At 47.0% G+C, this 14,050-nt stretch overlaps 7 protein-coding genes across 7 annotated transcripts; 3 read left to right on the top strand and 4 right to left on the bottom strand.

Moving 5' to 3' along the window:
* Positions 1 to 547: 547 nt before the first annotated feature.
* Positions 548 to 1,777, bottom strand: PEX2_013530 (Major facilitator superfamily domain, general substrate transporter; the record flags this gene model as incomplete). The annotated part of the gene is made up of 3 exons (XM_016738630.1): positions 548 to 1,081; positions 1,145 to 1,445; positions 1,509 to 1,777. 3 exons carry the CDS (start codon positions 1,775 to 1,777, stop codon positions 548 to 550), a joined length of 1,104 nt encoding a protein of 367 aa, XP_016602697.1.
* A 1,306-nt stretch (positions 1,778 to 3,083) lies between these two features.
* PEX2_013520 (Major facilitator superfamily domain, general substrate transporter) lies at positions 3,084 to 3,677 on the bottom strand (the record flags this gene model as incomplete). Its single annotated transcript, XM_016738629.1, has 3 exons — positions 3,084 to 3,151; positions 3,207 to 3,564; positions 3,618 to 3,677. The coding sequence occupies 3 exons, from the start codon at positions 3,675 to 3,677 to the stop codon at positions 3,084 to 3,086; spliced, it is 486 nt and encodes a 161-aa protein (XP_016602696.1).
* Positions 3,678 to 4,073: 396 nt separating this feature from the next.
* Positions 4,074 to 4,757, top strand: PEX2_013510 (SDR family oxidoreductase; the record flags this gene model as incomplete). Its single annotated transcript, XM_016738628.1, has 1 exon — positions 4,074 to 4,757. One exon carries the CDS (start codon positions 4,074 to 4,076, stop codon positions 4,755 to 4,757), a length of 684 nt encoding a protein of 227 aa, XP_016602695.1.
* A 684-nt stretch (positions 4,758 to 5,441) lies between these two features.
* On the bottom strand, positions 5,442 to 6,938 carry PEX2_013500 (sulfatase family protein; the record flags this gene model as incomplete). Its single annotated transcript, XM_016738627.1, has 1 exon — positions 5,442 to 6,938. One exon carries the CDS (start codon positions 6,936 to 6,938, stop codon positions 5,442 to 5,444), a length of 1,497 nt encoding a protein of 498 aa, XP_016602694.1.
* A 634-nt stretch (positions 6,939 to 7,572) lies between these two features.
* Positions 7,573 to 9,380, top strand: PEX2_013490 (putative rhamnogalacturonase; the record flags this gene model as incomplete). Its single annotated transcript, XM_016738626.1, has 7 exons — positions 7,573 to 8,011; positions 8,065 to 8,143; positions 8,210 to 8,417; positions 8,473 to 8,607; positions 8,658 to 8,871; positions 8,924 to 9,229; positions 9,292 to 9,380. 7 exons carry the CDS (start codon positions 7,573 to 7,575, stop codon positions 9,378 to 9,380), a joined length of 1,470 nt encoding a protein of 489 aa, XP_016602693.1.
* Positions 9,381 to 10,429: 1,049 nt separating this feature from the next.
* PEX2_013480 (putative MFS transporter) lies at positions 10,430 to 12,136 on the top strand (the record flags this gene model as incomplete). Its single annotated transcript, XM_016738625.1, has 1 exon — positions 10,430 to 12,136. The coding sequence occupies one exon, from the start codon at positions 10,430 to 10,432 to the stop codon at positions 12,134 to 12,136; it is 1,707 nt and encodes a 568-aa protein (XP_016602692.1).
* Positions 12,137 to 12,323: 187 nt separating this feature from the next.
* Positions 12,324 to 13,227, bottom strand: PEX2_013470 (putative L-cystine transporter; the record flags this gene model as incomplete). The annotated part of the gene is made up of 2 exons (XM_016738624.1): positions 12,324 to 12,695; positions 12,763 to 13,227. The coding sequence occupies 2 exons, from the start codon at positions 13,225 to 13,227 to the stop codon at positions 12,324 to 12,326; spliced, it is 837 nt and encodes a 278-aa protein (XP_016602691.1).
* Positions 13,228 to 14,050: the final 823 nt, after the last annotated feature.

Raw genomic sequence — 14,050 nt, 5'->3', positions numbered from 1 at the left:
TACTATTTTAATTCAAATATTTCCTTTTTTTTTAACCAGCTTACTCAGACCAAAGGTGTTAGGGGTCGTAATACAGAGATTTTAGATCGCATACTCGTATATATCGCTCACTGATCAAGCACCTTCTCGTTTGCTGTGGGTGACAATCAATCTACCGTGCAGACGATCCGAATCGTTCTTTACTGCGAACCCAGTCTCCGTATATCACCAGCAAGCCCAGCGGGGGAATAAAGAAGGCTGTGATAAATGCTAGAACAGTGTTACCCCAGCCCAACCCAATGCTTTGATATAAAGGAGGGCCAATCAATGGCAGTAAAGCCCCAGAAGTCGCTCTGAAAATCACACCAGCAGCTATAGCAGGTGCTGCATAAACCTTGTAAACATCCACCACATAAGTTTCAATCGGTAAGATGGAAAGTGTCATGCTAAACCCCGCAACACATATTCCGATGAGCGGCACGATCCAATGAACATGAGACGCCAGTGCCCACCCGTAGATGAGGAAGCCCACGGGAAGAATGATTGCAGCAAGAAGCAGATGCACTAATCAAGACTCCGGCTTGAATGCATTGCCATTTTTTTTCTGCTGATGGATCACGTAGCGGTCGGAAGTGAGACTGTAGAAGATCAAAGCAATGGTGTTGCCGATGGCGAGACCCAAAAATGTCAAGCCAACTGAGCCGCTATTAAAGACGGCAGGATATGTCGACTCCATGGTTTCCGTGATCGTGGCAAGGATCAATGAGACTAAGGCGTATGTTACGGCCATGTAGCTCGTCGTCAGGATGATGATGGGAGACTGGGCTAGGATCTGCAGCGGCTTCATAACGCTTTCGAATATAGTGGATGCATCGACATGGGCCTGATATTTGGAACGATACGTTTTGCCGTCCGTGCTCTCCTTTTGTAACCGCTCCGCCTTTCGCCTTAAATTGACGACTGCGTATATCTCGCGGAGCACAGCCAGTAAGAACAAGCTAAAGAATCCGAGCACGATAACCGCGAGCCAAATCGACCATCGCCAACCTAGGTCATGTGCGATATAGGCTCCTGCCACAGGTGAGATGAAATCGGCTATCATCTGAAGTCCCATAACCAATGCCATGGTCAAGCCGGTTTATTCTGTTTGGAACAAATCTCCGACGATAGTGGGCCCGAGGGTGAGAATCGACAGGAAGCAGCCCGTTAAGAATCGGAAGGCAATCAACATGGGAATGTTCACGCTCAGGGCGCAGGCGATCAAGCAACAGAGTGCGAGGAAATTCCCAATGTGGAAGACGGGAAGCCGGCCGAATCTTTCGGAGAGCGGCGCAATGAAAAAAGGGCCAATTCCTTCTCCAAGCTCCCAAATCGTGACGAGCAAGGTCTGGTCGAGCTTATTATGTGAATGAAACACTTGCAAGATCTGCGGCGCCGTGGGCGTGATCGTCATTGTCGAAAAAACACTAATCCAATCAGTCGACGATGCAGATAAACAGAGATTGGCGAGAAAGAAAAAAGACGCTCACCTAACGAAACCCATCCAGGAGATAGCGAAGACAATCAGCCATTTTTTCATTGACGACCAATTCAAAGGGTTTTCCGGGTCGTTCTCCTCATAATTCACGAGGACGAAATCTAGATTGCTGTCTCCGACGGGAATTACCAATGGCTGTTCGACAAACTTTTCATTCTGGCTTCCCACGGCAGCTATGGGCTCTTTGCCTGACAAGTTCTGCTGCTCGATTGAAGATAAAATAGGGACTGAGTGGGTGAGAGTCTCGTCGATGTAAGACATTATGGTCAAGTGAGTGGCGTACGCAAACAGTGCCCCGAGGTCTATTTAAATGCCGAGAGAGCAAGCGGGAAGAGACACATTGCGAAACAAAGCAAGCTTTTATGTTGTGGGAGGAATTTTGTCGGATTAACAGGGGCTCCCACGATAACATAGGCAACTATACGACCTTCCAAGCCCAGGTGGTTACCTAACCTTACCTAACCTTACCCTATCAAAATTCTTATCTGGAGATGTATTCTTTTTCAAGGTTGTTTTAGTGGTATTTGGGACAATTCTCGACCAAGGATACCTAGATAGCCATATTTCCAATGTGGGGAGGATTTAGATTAGGATTGACAACAGCCCTTCAGGGCTGTAATACTTCTAAGGTTATTGTACCTGTCTCCGTAATATTTCGCTGGTATGGTGTTGAAGGGGACTCCTTCGTTGATTCGCCATCGGTTTGTGGGCTGTAATGGCTTCGGATCCGCGGTCCAAGAGAGTAAAGCAAGTATGGAACGGGGGTGGAAACGACACTTATAGCACCAAAAGTCGTCACGGTCCAGTGCGTGCCCATGTTCCGATAGAACGGAATGCCCACCGCCAACATTCCGCTGGAAGCTGTGTATCGAGCCAACGTGATGAAGGTCAGAGCAGAAGCGGCGTAGATCTCATAAATATCAATGAGGTACATATACACCGTGATGAAATTTGTGATGAAACCATGACCAAAGAGAGTGGAAGCCAGCAGTGGCGACCAGAGGAAGTGGAGGGGTATGCAGTCCAGCCCATCCAAAATAGAGAGTAGCGTTCCGCAAAGCCCATTCGTGGGGGCCCATAAGGCCCCCATTAAAGCCCACCACTAAGGGGGATTTACCTAGCATCTTATAATCGCTATATTCTAACCTTCTACTTATTATATAGAGTTTAACTTTTTAGAATTGATAATTATCATAGCTATATAAGTATAAAATGATTTTAAATAAAATCTGACCAGGAGAGGTCGAGATACTACGAAAAAAGTGTCATATTAATATTTTGACACTCGATATATATCTAGGAATCTAGACGGGAGTACTACTACTTTCTAAGTGAACTTCTATAATTTATAAATTATCTAAATAACGCGCTTTCTCGCGGTTTTAAACGTGATATGGAGAGATAAATAGTAATTGATTCTAAATGATTTAAACTAATAAAATGTTATCTTTAGAATAAGGCTTAGAAACGGGGGTAAAACGAAGGGTAATTTTGAAATCCCTAAACAGGGGGTTCAACTTCTGAATTCTTAGTATATTTGTACTGTTTAGGGCCTATTGGGGCCCCGTTAAAGCCCAGCCCATTTGCGGGTTGGGTTGGGCTGGGCTTTATGAGCTTTATGGGCTTTGCGGAGCTCTAGGTGTAAACATGTCTGAGATAGTTCCGCCGGCGCAGACAAGAGGTGACGTACCAGAAAAGCCCGCTAAGAACCGGAAGACTAATTGGGCGCCGAAGTTAGGGGCTAGTTCGGACGCCATCAGCCAGATCAACATGGATCCAATATTCAAAAGATATGTCACGGATCGGCTAAGGACCTCGGGAACGGGGCCGACTAGGAGGGGACCGAAGCCGAAGCCGACCAGGAAGACGCCGACCGACAAAGCTTCGGCTAATTCACTGACGTGGAATTCTTTGGCGGCATTGGGGATGATTGGGGAGTCGATGGGGGCGGCTGCTCCAAAAAAGCCAGCGAGAAGAGTGACCAAGCATGTCGCCGTCCACTTCTGTGTCGCAGTCCAGTTGCGCGGGTTCTGAGGGTCAAACCATATCTAGTCGGCGTCTTTGACCACACTCTGTTACAATCATTTCTGGTGATTTTCACACACAACACCCAGCCTTCTGCGAGGGTCGAAAAGGTGCTACAGTGGAGTGAAGGAGTCATATTTGGATTCGTAAAGGGTCTAAGAGAAGCGTTATTTTCAACCAGTTACTGCCGATGGCTTTTAGTACAGGGTAACAGAATCACCCTGATGGCCAATACAGAGTATGAACAATTCGAAAGGCAGCTCATTAATCATAGCGACTGGAGGTGTGTGGCATAGACGCGAAGGAGTTATTCTTTAGTCATTTAAAAATATAATACTTCGGTGATTTGTGTTCTGCGCTAACTTCTCGCATCCGATGGTATGCCGCGGGGTAGGGCGAGGGGGAAAAGCTGTTATAAAGGGCGTTGTGCCACTCTCCAGTCTCAGCATGGTGATCGTATCTATTGATCTTTTCCAACCTGTTTTTTACCTCTCAGCCCCTCACTTTTCAACCACTATTTGAAGTGAAAAGCATGTCGTCGCCTATAACCTTGGTGATTGGAGCCTCCCGCGGGATCGGTCTCGAATTAGTGAGGACATTGAGCCAAGATACCTCGCAGCAAGTAATCGGCTCTGTGCGCAAGCCCACAAACCCCCTCGATGCGCCGAATGTGCGGTTTGTGACTCTTGATCAAGCCGATCGAGCATCTGTGAAAGCGGCCGCAGCCTCGGTCCCCGAACTTGACGTGCTGATAATCAATGCGGCCATCGGCGATGACGAGAAAGTCCTTTCCACTTCGGATGAACGCCTCGCAGAGTATTTCAATGTGAACGTTAGTGGCCCGTTGAGAGTCATTCAGGAATTCTTGCCCGCGCTTCTTGCCCGTCAAACTCGGAAGATTGCTGTAATCTCCTCGGGATCTGGATCTTTGGCTGGCCAAATCAATGCCACCGGAGGATTCAGTGGACCTTACTCCATCTCCAAAGCCGGTCTGAACATGGTCGCTGTGCAGCTGCATAATGAACTCCGGGACCAGAATTTCACGGTGCAGGCCATTCATCCTGGGTGGGTGGCAACGGATATGGGAAATGTAACCGGATCGGGCGGAATGCCTATTCCAGAGTCGGCTCGGGGTGTTTTGGAGCGTGTGAAGGAAGCAACTGCCAAAGATTCGCCTCGATTTGTCAACTGGAAGGGAGATACCATGTTGTGGTAAAGGGACAAAGGAAAATGAACAAACGCGGACTTCAAGTTATAGCAGGTATAGCACTTGTTTTGATTTACGTACTCGGTACTCCGTAGTAACAATCCTTTTCAGTCCTTGAAAACACCCGCTACTCCTGCCATGCCTTTGGACACATGTTTGAAATCACCTCCATGGTCTGAACAAAATCATCATCACCCCTCTCCTATCTACACGGTGCAGGGCGGGCAATGGATGACCAGGATATCTAGAGCGTTTCTGGGCACATTATATATTTCCAACTCCGTACCTCACACTCTATATTCCGCTGCTCTAGGTCTTCTTCTTTAAAGGTTAATTACTCAATCTATCCTAGAATGAGTCTCCCCAAGCACCCGCGTTACCACAGTTTTGCACCCTATCATATAAGCCCAAAACCTTCCCTCAAGTTGATTCACTTTATTACCGTCACCCGAATTAACTTTTGAGTATAAACGCATTTTCTGTGACTAGTATCGCTGCAAATGATTCATCGCAGAGTTTCGCCTCTTACGTAAAGGCACAGCTGGATAATGCAGCCTGAGGATATAATAATGATTTTATTGATTGGTGACTAGCGGATAGACTACCCCCGTGGGTTTTCGGTAAATTGACAGCACATATCTATCTGGTATATGGCGAAAGTCAAAACTATAAGTAGACACTAAGAATATATTTCTAAGCAACTGTGTCCTTCTTAACTTGATCAACATCAGCACCCCATGGCACATTGCCTTCAAACGCCTTCTGGTTCTGATTGCCCGGTTGCTCGGCATCGAAATCCAAACGATCAGGGATCTTCAGCCCAGCTGGGAAATGATATCTCACAAACCATGTCGATACTCCATCCCGGTACAGCCAAGGGTCCTCTGTTCGTCTCTGCCATGTTTCCAGTCTCGTTCTGAGATCCTCGAGCACAGCAGCATGTTCCGGGTCTTTGACAAGATTGTGAACCTCATTTGGATCGTTCTCCAAATCATACAGCTCTTCTGGTGCACGGAAAAAGAAATCCTTTAGCTTTCTCTCTCCGATCTTAATCTCGCTATCTGGTGAGTTCCGAATATCTTCCCAAGATAGAGACCCATAGATGTCAGCGGCAAATGGGAAGTCCAGACGCCATGCGAGATTTCGGTGGTATTTGTATCGTCGATCCCGAATGAATCTCGTCGGCCAGTAGTTCGTGACTTCGTGGAAAGTATGCGAGCCGAAGACTTGATTCCACTCTGATGTCTTAGCGTCGGTTCCGAGGATAGGAAGCAACGAGCGTCCAAGACGCTTCTTCGCTGGGTCCACGGCACCTGGATGTCCGGCATAGTCAAGCAGGGTGGGGAGGATATCGACGTATGAGACCATGTCAGAGTTGGCCGCGGGTTGGACTTTCGGATGTTTGATGATAAGAGGCAATCGCACTCCTGCATCGAAAAGAGTTGTTTTTGAGTTGATAAAAGGTGGGCCGTTATCGCTGATAAAGATGACCAGAGTTGATTCAGCCAAGCCAGCCTTTTCGAGGGCATTCAAAACAAAACCAATACCCTGGTCCAGGCGATGAATGGAGTTATAATACTCTGCCAACTCAAACCGGGCACCGGGGGAGTCGCTGATAAAGGGTGGAATCTCTACATTATCAGTAGTGTAGGAGCCCTTCGTGATGCGGGGGTCGTATTCTTGGTCGTTGCCAAATCCACCACGTGTGCGATCGCGATGGGGATCATGGAAACCAATCGTCAAGAAGAAAGGCCTTTCGTCGACCAGAGATTCTTGGAAGAAGTCATTGGCTTGATCAGCGATCACAGCCACATCCCTCGTTTCACTTTCCTTAGAGACCTCCCAGGGATAGACTGGCGCCGGGCCGACGTGAATCTTCCCCAGAATACCAGTCCGATATCCGCTTTGATTCAGCAGCTGTGGCGCGGTTTCCACATGATCAAACGTGACGAAATGATGGCGGTGACTGGCAAGTCCGTACTGGCCGTTCTGGTGGGTGTGCAAGCCAGTATATATCACGGAGCGGCTGCCACTGCAGGATGCGGTGCTTGCAAATGCATAGTCAAATTTGGTACCTTCTGCAGCGAGGTTGTCGAGATTGGGTGTCTTGATTGTTGATGCGCCGTAACAACCAATTTGCTTACCCAGATCATCGGCGACCATCAACAGCACATTCTTTCTGCCTGACATGGTGACTCAGTAGATTCGAGTAGAATCTTGGCGAGCAAGGTTTTTGGTGAGGACGTGAAGAGAGAAAAGCTACCGATTGGAAAGATATTCTTTTTATTGTATCTCATGAGTTATTGGTGGATTTACCCAATTTGGAACTAGCTCCTCTTCGTGCTTACTGTGAGCGTGATCCGACAGCAAGATGATGTGCTTGATAGCACATGCTCGTATACTACGCCACTAATGCTTAGCGCGTTGAAGAATTTGATCAAATATATTAATTAAAAATGTTGTCATCTGCAGAAATCTTTGGCAATCCTACTGATCTGCCATTAACAATTCCCTTGTCCGATAAAGTTATACTATGTTGTACCTGCCGACAGCTTGTGAATAAATCCCGCATGTAACGGGACTATCGCGCTGAATAATTTAAGTGGATATGTTGTCTCACTTGTCAATCGCGAATCGCGATACTAGTGGATGGAGGAATTATGGCGTCTTTTATTCAAGGTATTGACGAAAGGGACGGAAGATCCTATACAACCAAATTGCGATGAAAACAGTATAGCTACTATGCTAGCTCCCTGAGTAGAAATACAACGAGATAGAACTAAGAGTGAACAGAAATTGAATTGCATTTATTCATCAGTTCACGATGAAGTTCACCAGTTTGCTTTTGCTCCCGTTGTTGCGTATCGCCGCGGGCCAACTTATCGGCCCCGTCGGTCCAACAACCGACCTCCAAGATAAAACATATGAATGCAACATTCTTGATTATGGCGCTGTAGCTGATAACAAGACTGACATCTCTACTGCGCTGGAGACGGCTTTCTCAGACTGCGTTCGCAAACATCCGGGTAGCCGACTCATTGTCCCCGAAGGCGAGTATCTCATCGAGCGAGGTGTCACTCTCCTCAATGGTACCAATTGGGCATTCCAGTTGGATGGACTGATCACAGCTGCATATGGCGGCGACTGGGATATTGCACGTGAGTTGCTACTCCAAGGGTTTGCAGGCACAGAGATCATCAATGCCACTATCAATGGGGAGGGTGATAATAAATTCTTATTAGATGTGCTCGTCATCGTCAATGGTGAGTTCGCATTCCCAGATATCCTTATTGAAGCTTAATATTTACAAAAACAGCTGTCGATTTCGAGTTCTATTCTTCCAATGGCAAAGGTGCCTTCCAAGGACAGGGTTATCTCTACCGAAACCTTGGAAAGTAAGTTATGGACCATTTCTACAATTTTTATATAATTTTGTAAAGCTAACGTACATAAACTTCTAGCACGGGTCGCCCGCGCCTGGTGCGTTTGATCTCTCCGACCAACGCCTCCGTCCATGACTTGATTCTTGTCGACAGCCCCAAGTTCCACATTATCTTGGACTTTGCCATCAACGTTGAAGCCTACCATTTGACCATCCGAGGAGCAAACCTGGGTAGTTATGATGGTATCGATGCCATTGGTTCCAACTATTGGATCCATGACAATGAGGTATGCATCTTAAGCCGTGATCTCCATGTTTCATCCAAACTGATTATTATTGTAGGTTACCAACCGTGACGAGTGTGTTTCGGTGAAGAGTCCTTCTCACCATGCCTTGGTTGAGAACCTGGTGTGCAACCAAGCAGGCTCTGGTATCTCCATTGGCAGCCTGAATGCGTCTGCCGAAATCTCAAACATCGTCAGTTCCAATCACATGTGGATATCTATCAAGTGCTAACGTTGCAGTAGCATGCGCGCAATATTAACATTATCCAAGGTAACAACATTGCTTTCATCAAGACATACCCTGGTGGATCCGGCTACGTTACAAACATCACTTTTGAGAATTTCCGCTCTCTGGGAAGTCTTTATGGCTTGGATATTAACCAGTACTGGCAAAATACCTTTGAGCCCGACACTGGTGCTGTTGCATTGAGCAACCTGGTTTTCCGAAATTTCTCTGGTAAGTGGTTTACAAATTTTAAATCTGGCAATATTCTAACTTAGTTTATCAGGCTCTGTTGCCGATGGAACAAAACGCCCTCCCCTCTACCTCGTTGCGAATGATCTCACATTTGCTACCAATGTCACTGTTGAGGATTTCTCAGTTTGGACAGAATCGGGTACTAAGGTTGTAAACAAGATCAGCAACATCTTTGGCACTGGAGACGACAGCTACGGGGCAAGCAATGGTATCAAGTCTCTCGGCGCGGGAGAATCACCCTCGCCTTATTCCAGCACCTACACCATTACCGCCACCCCGACTGGCTGGAAGGCCCCCGCGACTCCTACTTGGGCTGTGCCCAGTACGGGTTATGGAAGTAAGCGCTTTGTCCTCTTCTTTTCTTTTTCTTGTTCCACCAGGTAACTAATTTTTCTACAGCTGCATCTCCCATTCCTGTCTACAGCCCTGCTCCTTTGTGGCGCCCAGGTGGTGTGGATTACGATTTGCACTACTGGGGAAGCTTCTAAGTGGCAGCTTATTATTGCGAAAGGCCAATCATGTGCTGAGTGGGACTATTTTCCCTAGCGGCGCGGCAATTTTTCGCATGTGTGATATCGTTGGTATAGATGCTGCAAGGATTAGTTAGCTTTAGTTGAATGCATGTGAAAGAAGAGAAAATCAAACTTTACATTTATCCGTGAGAAAGACGACATATTTTCCCAAATCTTTATTATAATATCTAGTATTTAGTTTTTTAGTTTCATAGCACTTAGTTCTATCAACCTTTATGAACAATAAAGCTCAGGATTCAGATTGGTCAAGAAACGCCGTCAGCCCTACTAGTAGATTCCTAATTTGGTACTTGTGTTCAAGCCTCCAGTGCACACAATACAGCGACGCTTTTTAGACCCAAGAGGATGGCGTCAGTAAACTGACATTTTGACGCCAGCGCTTGTGCCATGTGGTAAATTAACCGTTGAGATGAAGGTCCGGTGAACAAGACCGATTTGGGGACCGATATGGGGGCCGATATTGGTAGTGGCGTTAGGACCCTCGGTTCTAGAAATCAGAAGTTAGATATATTATTGTAAGACACTATTTTCCACCAATCTGGGCCAATACGATGTCAAGATGGCCACCGCTCATTGACTGGATTGGATAAGGGCTGATGCAATCAGGCGCGAGCATGGCGCAAAAATCGGCTAAATGGGAAGGCTTGTCTTCATTCACCAAGACATCTTATCTTTGATTAACACTCTTGGAAATTTGCTTGGAACTTACCACCCAGGCGTTCTTTAGACCGTTATAGCGCCCTTTTCACAAACTAGGATGAATTCGCCATCCCTGCATTAGGAGTCACTCCGCTCGCTGGCGTCGATGGCATCATGCATATACTCGAGCACGCATTTTGCGCGACCATTCATTCTGAATAAAATTGATATTGTTACTCATTTAACTTGATATATAAAGCGCTCGATCTCAACAACAATGAATAGCATTCAACCCAGTGCCGAAGTTGCAGTCTCGCATCCTTGCTTGTCTTGTCCTTGATTTTGGGCATACACCAAATATAGCCATGGCATCGGCACTGTCCAAAGATCTTGGATCGGATTCTGAGCCTCAGAACGACAATCATCATGACAAAAACGGTTCTGTCGTGACAACCCTTGTCGAGCCAGAGGAACAAAAGGAGTCCCAGTCGTTGTTCGCTGCACTTTTCTCTCGGAAACGAAAGGTCGACCCGGACTCTATTGCGACAGTTCGAAGTGTGTTCGATGATCCCCTGTTGTCGCAATATTACCAGCCTCGTCCAGACTATGAGAATCTGCACAGATTCGATCCTGACGAAAGATGGACTCACCGTGAGGAAGTCTCGGTGCGCCGCAAGACTGATTGGAAGATTCTCTTGTGGATCCTTATCATGTTCTTTGGACTCAATCTCGATCGAGGAAATCTGGGAAGTGCCGCGGCTGATAACCTGCTCGATGATCTGAAGATCACCACCAACGACTACAACAATGCGCAAAACATGTACCGTATCGGCTTCCTCATTGCCGAGATCCCGTCTCAGATGCTTGGAAAGAGATTGGGACCAGATCGTTGGATTCCCTTCCAGATCATCTTGTGGAGTCTGGCATCCGGCGGCCAGTTCTTTATGCAGGGTCGCTCTGGCTTCTTCGCTTGTCGCTTCTTAATTGGCCTGTTCATGGGTGGCTTCATCCCAGATTCAATCTTGTACCTTTCGTACTTCTACACCAAAACCGAAATGCCATTCCGTCTTGCGCTGTTTTGGTTCACTGATTCCATGTCAGGCGTGGTTGCCTCATTTATCGCTTATGGTGTTCTGCATATGCGCGGTGTGGATGGCCGAGAAGGTTGGCGATGGCTGTTCCTCATTGAGGCACTCATTAGTCTCGTGATAGGATTCCTCAGTTTCTTATTCCTGGTACCGGGTCCTACTCAGACAAAGACTTGGTGGAACCCTAAAGGATACTTCACCGAAAGGGAAGAGAAGATCATTGTGAACCGGGTGTTGCGAGATGATCCGTCCAAGGGCGGCATGCACAATCGCCAGGCCATTTCCCTCAAAATGTTGTGGCAAAGTTTGATGGACTACGACCTGTGGCCGATTTACATCATTGGAATGATTTTCGAAATACCCACCTCACCACCGAAAAGCTACCTCACGCTTTCACTTAAAGGAATTGGATTTAACACCTTCCAGACCACTTTGTTGACAATCCCTGTCACCGTTTTTGCCTCCATCAATTTGCTTCTTATAACCGAGTTGTCTGAGCGTTTGCAACAAGTCGCCCTCGTCGGTCTTATCCCTCAGATATGGAGTTTCCCGCTTCTCATCGTCCTTTACACATCATCTGGATCACTGTCGCACTGGAGCATGTATGCGGTTTCTTTCATTCTGGTGGGCTGGCCAAACCCGCAAGCAACACATGTTGGCTGGTGCTCACGCCTTAGTGGTACTGTGCGAACGCGAAGTATCAGTGCGGCGCTGTTCAATGTTACCATCCAACTTTCTGGAATTGCATCCTCAAACATTTACCGCAAAGATGATAAACCGCTCTACCGTCGTGGAAACAGGCAACTCATCGCTATCAACGTCGCTACTATGGTTGCCTATGTTCTAGCAAAGATATACTACACGCGCAGGAACTCATGGAAGAAGGCTCAGTGGGAGAAATTTACCCCAGAGGAGAAGGCAAATTATCTGAGCACTACTACCGATGAAGGAAACAAGCGATTGGACTTCCAGTTCCATAGCTGAGCGCTGTTCTCATGTGATATGTGCTACATCTGTGTTTATGATTAGACTCCACTGGGGTCTTTTGGTCTTTTATCTTCATATATAATACATCAGGGGGGAAGGGGGTGCTGTCTCAGAATTAAAAGGATATCCGTATAATTATCATTCCAAGTTCAGCTATGTTCCAAATCTATGTAAAAGTTCCCAATCATGTAATGTAGATAGATGCCTGTGCCTCATGCTCGCTATCAAGGAGATGATCGTGCTCTGGTGATCCCGGCTTGTTCTCTGCCGCTCGCTCCTGATACAAACAAAAGTGCTGGAAGATAAAAACGAGATCGAATAGAACGGTGATGTTGCCCAGCAGGAGTTTGGAGATGTTGCCAATGGCGCCCGACCAGTCCCCTTGCAACGAGGAGTCCAGCACCAGCTGCATCAGCGACAGAATTGCACCGGACAAATCTAGCAGGATCGCCATGATAGAAAACCCCGCTGTTGACTGCCGCCGATAATTCATCACCGCCTGAGGGGTATATTTAACAGCTGTCAAGAACACCTTGATCATGCCGACCATATAGACCTTGGATTATTTCAGTCAGCACATCATGACTAGTTAGTAATTTTATTGGGGGGGATTTTTCTCCTACCACATCAATCCATTCCCACGATGCCGACACCAACACGCAAAGAATGGCCAGGGGGACCACCCCCAAACAGCCCCAAAAAACTACGAGAGCTAAAGTACTCGGCCGCTGCGACTTGGAATCAAAGTTCCAGAACCGCGCGCAGAGGAAATGGCTACCAATCCAACAACAGATAAGCGCCCCATGCAAGGCATAGACGAAATCATTCCATTGGACGGTCGGTTCAGGGCTCTGCGGATGTCGCTGGGCATACTGAGCGCGCACAACCGATGAAAATAGGAAGCAGGCGTTGGAAACGGTGTATGCGGACAATCCGAGCACGTTGAGCAGAGCAAAGTCAACGGAGAAGCCGTCTGTCGAGCGGCGGCGGTGATTGTGCAGGACTTGCGGGTAGAAGGACATCGACCACAGGATGAAGTATCCCCAGCCTAGGATTTGAGAGATGCTTTCTGTCCAGGTGAGATTCATTATGGAGATGGATGTCAACAAGGGAGGAACTGATATCGATGGAAATTGGATGATCACCCGCATTCCAGGTTTCGGAATAGGCGGAGTTCGGGGTTCAGCCTCAACGATCAGCGAGCCTCAACAGTGATGACCTCAGCAGGATGAAAAAGGATCGACACGCAAGAACAATAGTGGCAGATGTTTTTTACTTTGTGCCCACGTAAGGGTTCAATACAATTCAAGCTTCTGAGCTTAACCTTGGAAATGGTTTCGGGTGAGCCGAGAAATAAGGTTCATGGACTAACTATGTAGCTACTTGTGTATATCTACATTGTACTGTGTTTCCAGGGAGGTCATACCCGATCATGAAAAAGAAACTCCCACGACTTTTTGGTTCGTACTATATGGTTCAAGACGATGACGCCCTTTCTATCGTTCTATAGACCTGGGTCGTACGATCCGGATCAATATGTCAGGGGCTCGACTTGCATTTCCCTGATTCACTGACCTCTGGGCTTTTATGAATAAATAATAGACACAATTCATATCTATGAACTGCAGCATAGATGGATAAAGCGTTATGTGCTTTTGTTTGATTTCTCATGAAGTTGGCGGCTTGAACTCCGCAACAACACCGGGATTTCGGAGTTGCTCAGGTTCGGACCGGGACCCGGGGAGTTCGGTATTGGTCATCGACTGCACAGGCCCCCCTCCGGGACGGGTCCACGGTTCATCGCATCCATATCCATACCATCAACAATGGCGATAAACATTTGCGAATCAAGCACTAAAGAAGCCTAATCAAGCAAGGTTTAAATAAATCCAACAATAAAGACGAAAGAGA

Source organism: Penicillium expansum (assembly GCF_000769745.1).
Source record: "Penicillium expansum strain MD-8 chromosome Unknown contig43, whole genome shotgun sequence".
NCBI classification, from domain to species: Eukaryota; Fungi; Ascomycota; class Eurotiomycetes; order Eurotiales; family Aspergillaceae; genus Penicillium; species Penicillium expansum.
The sequence above is the reverse complement of the archived record's forward strand: the minus strand, read 5'-3'. Positions and strand labels throughout refer to the sequence as shown.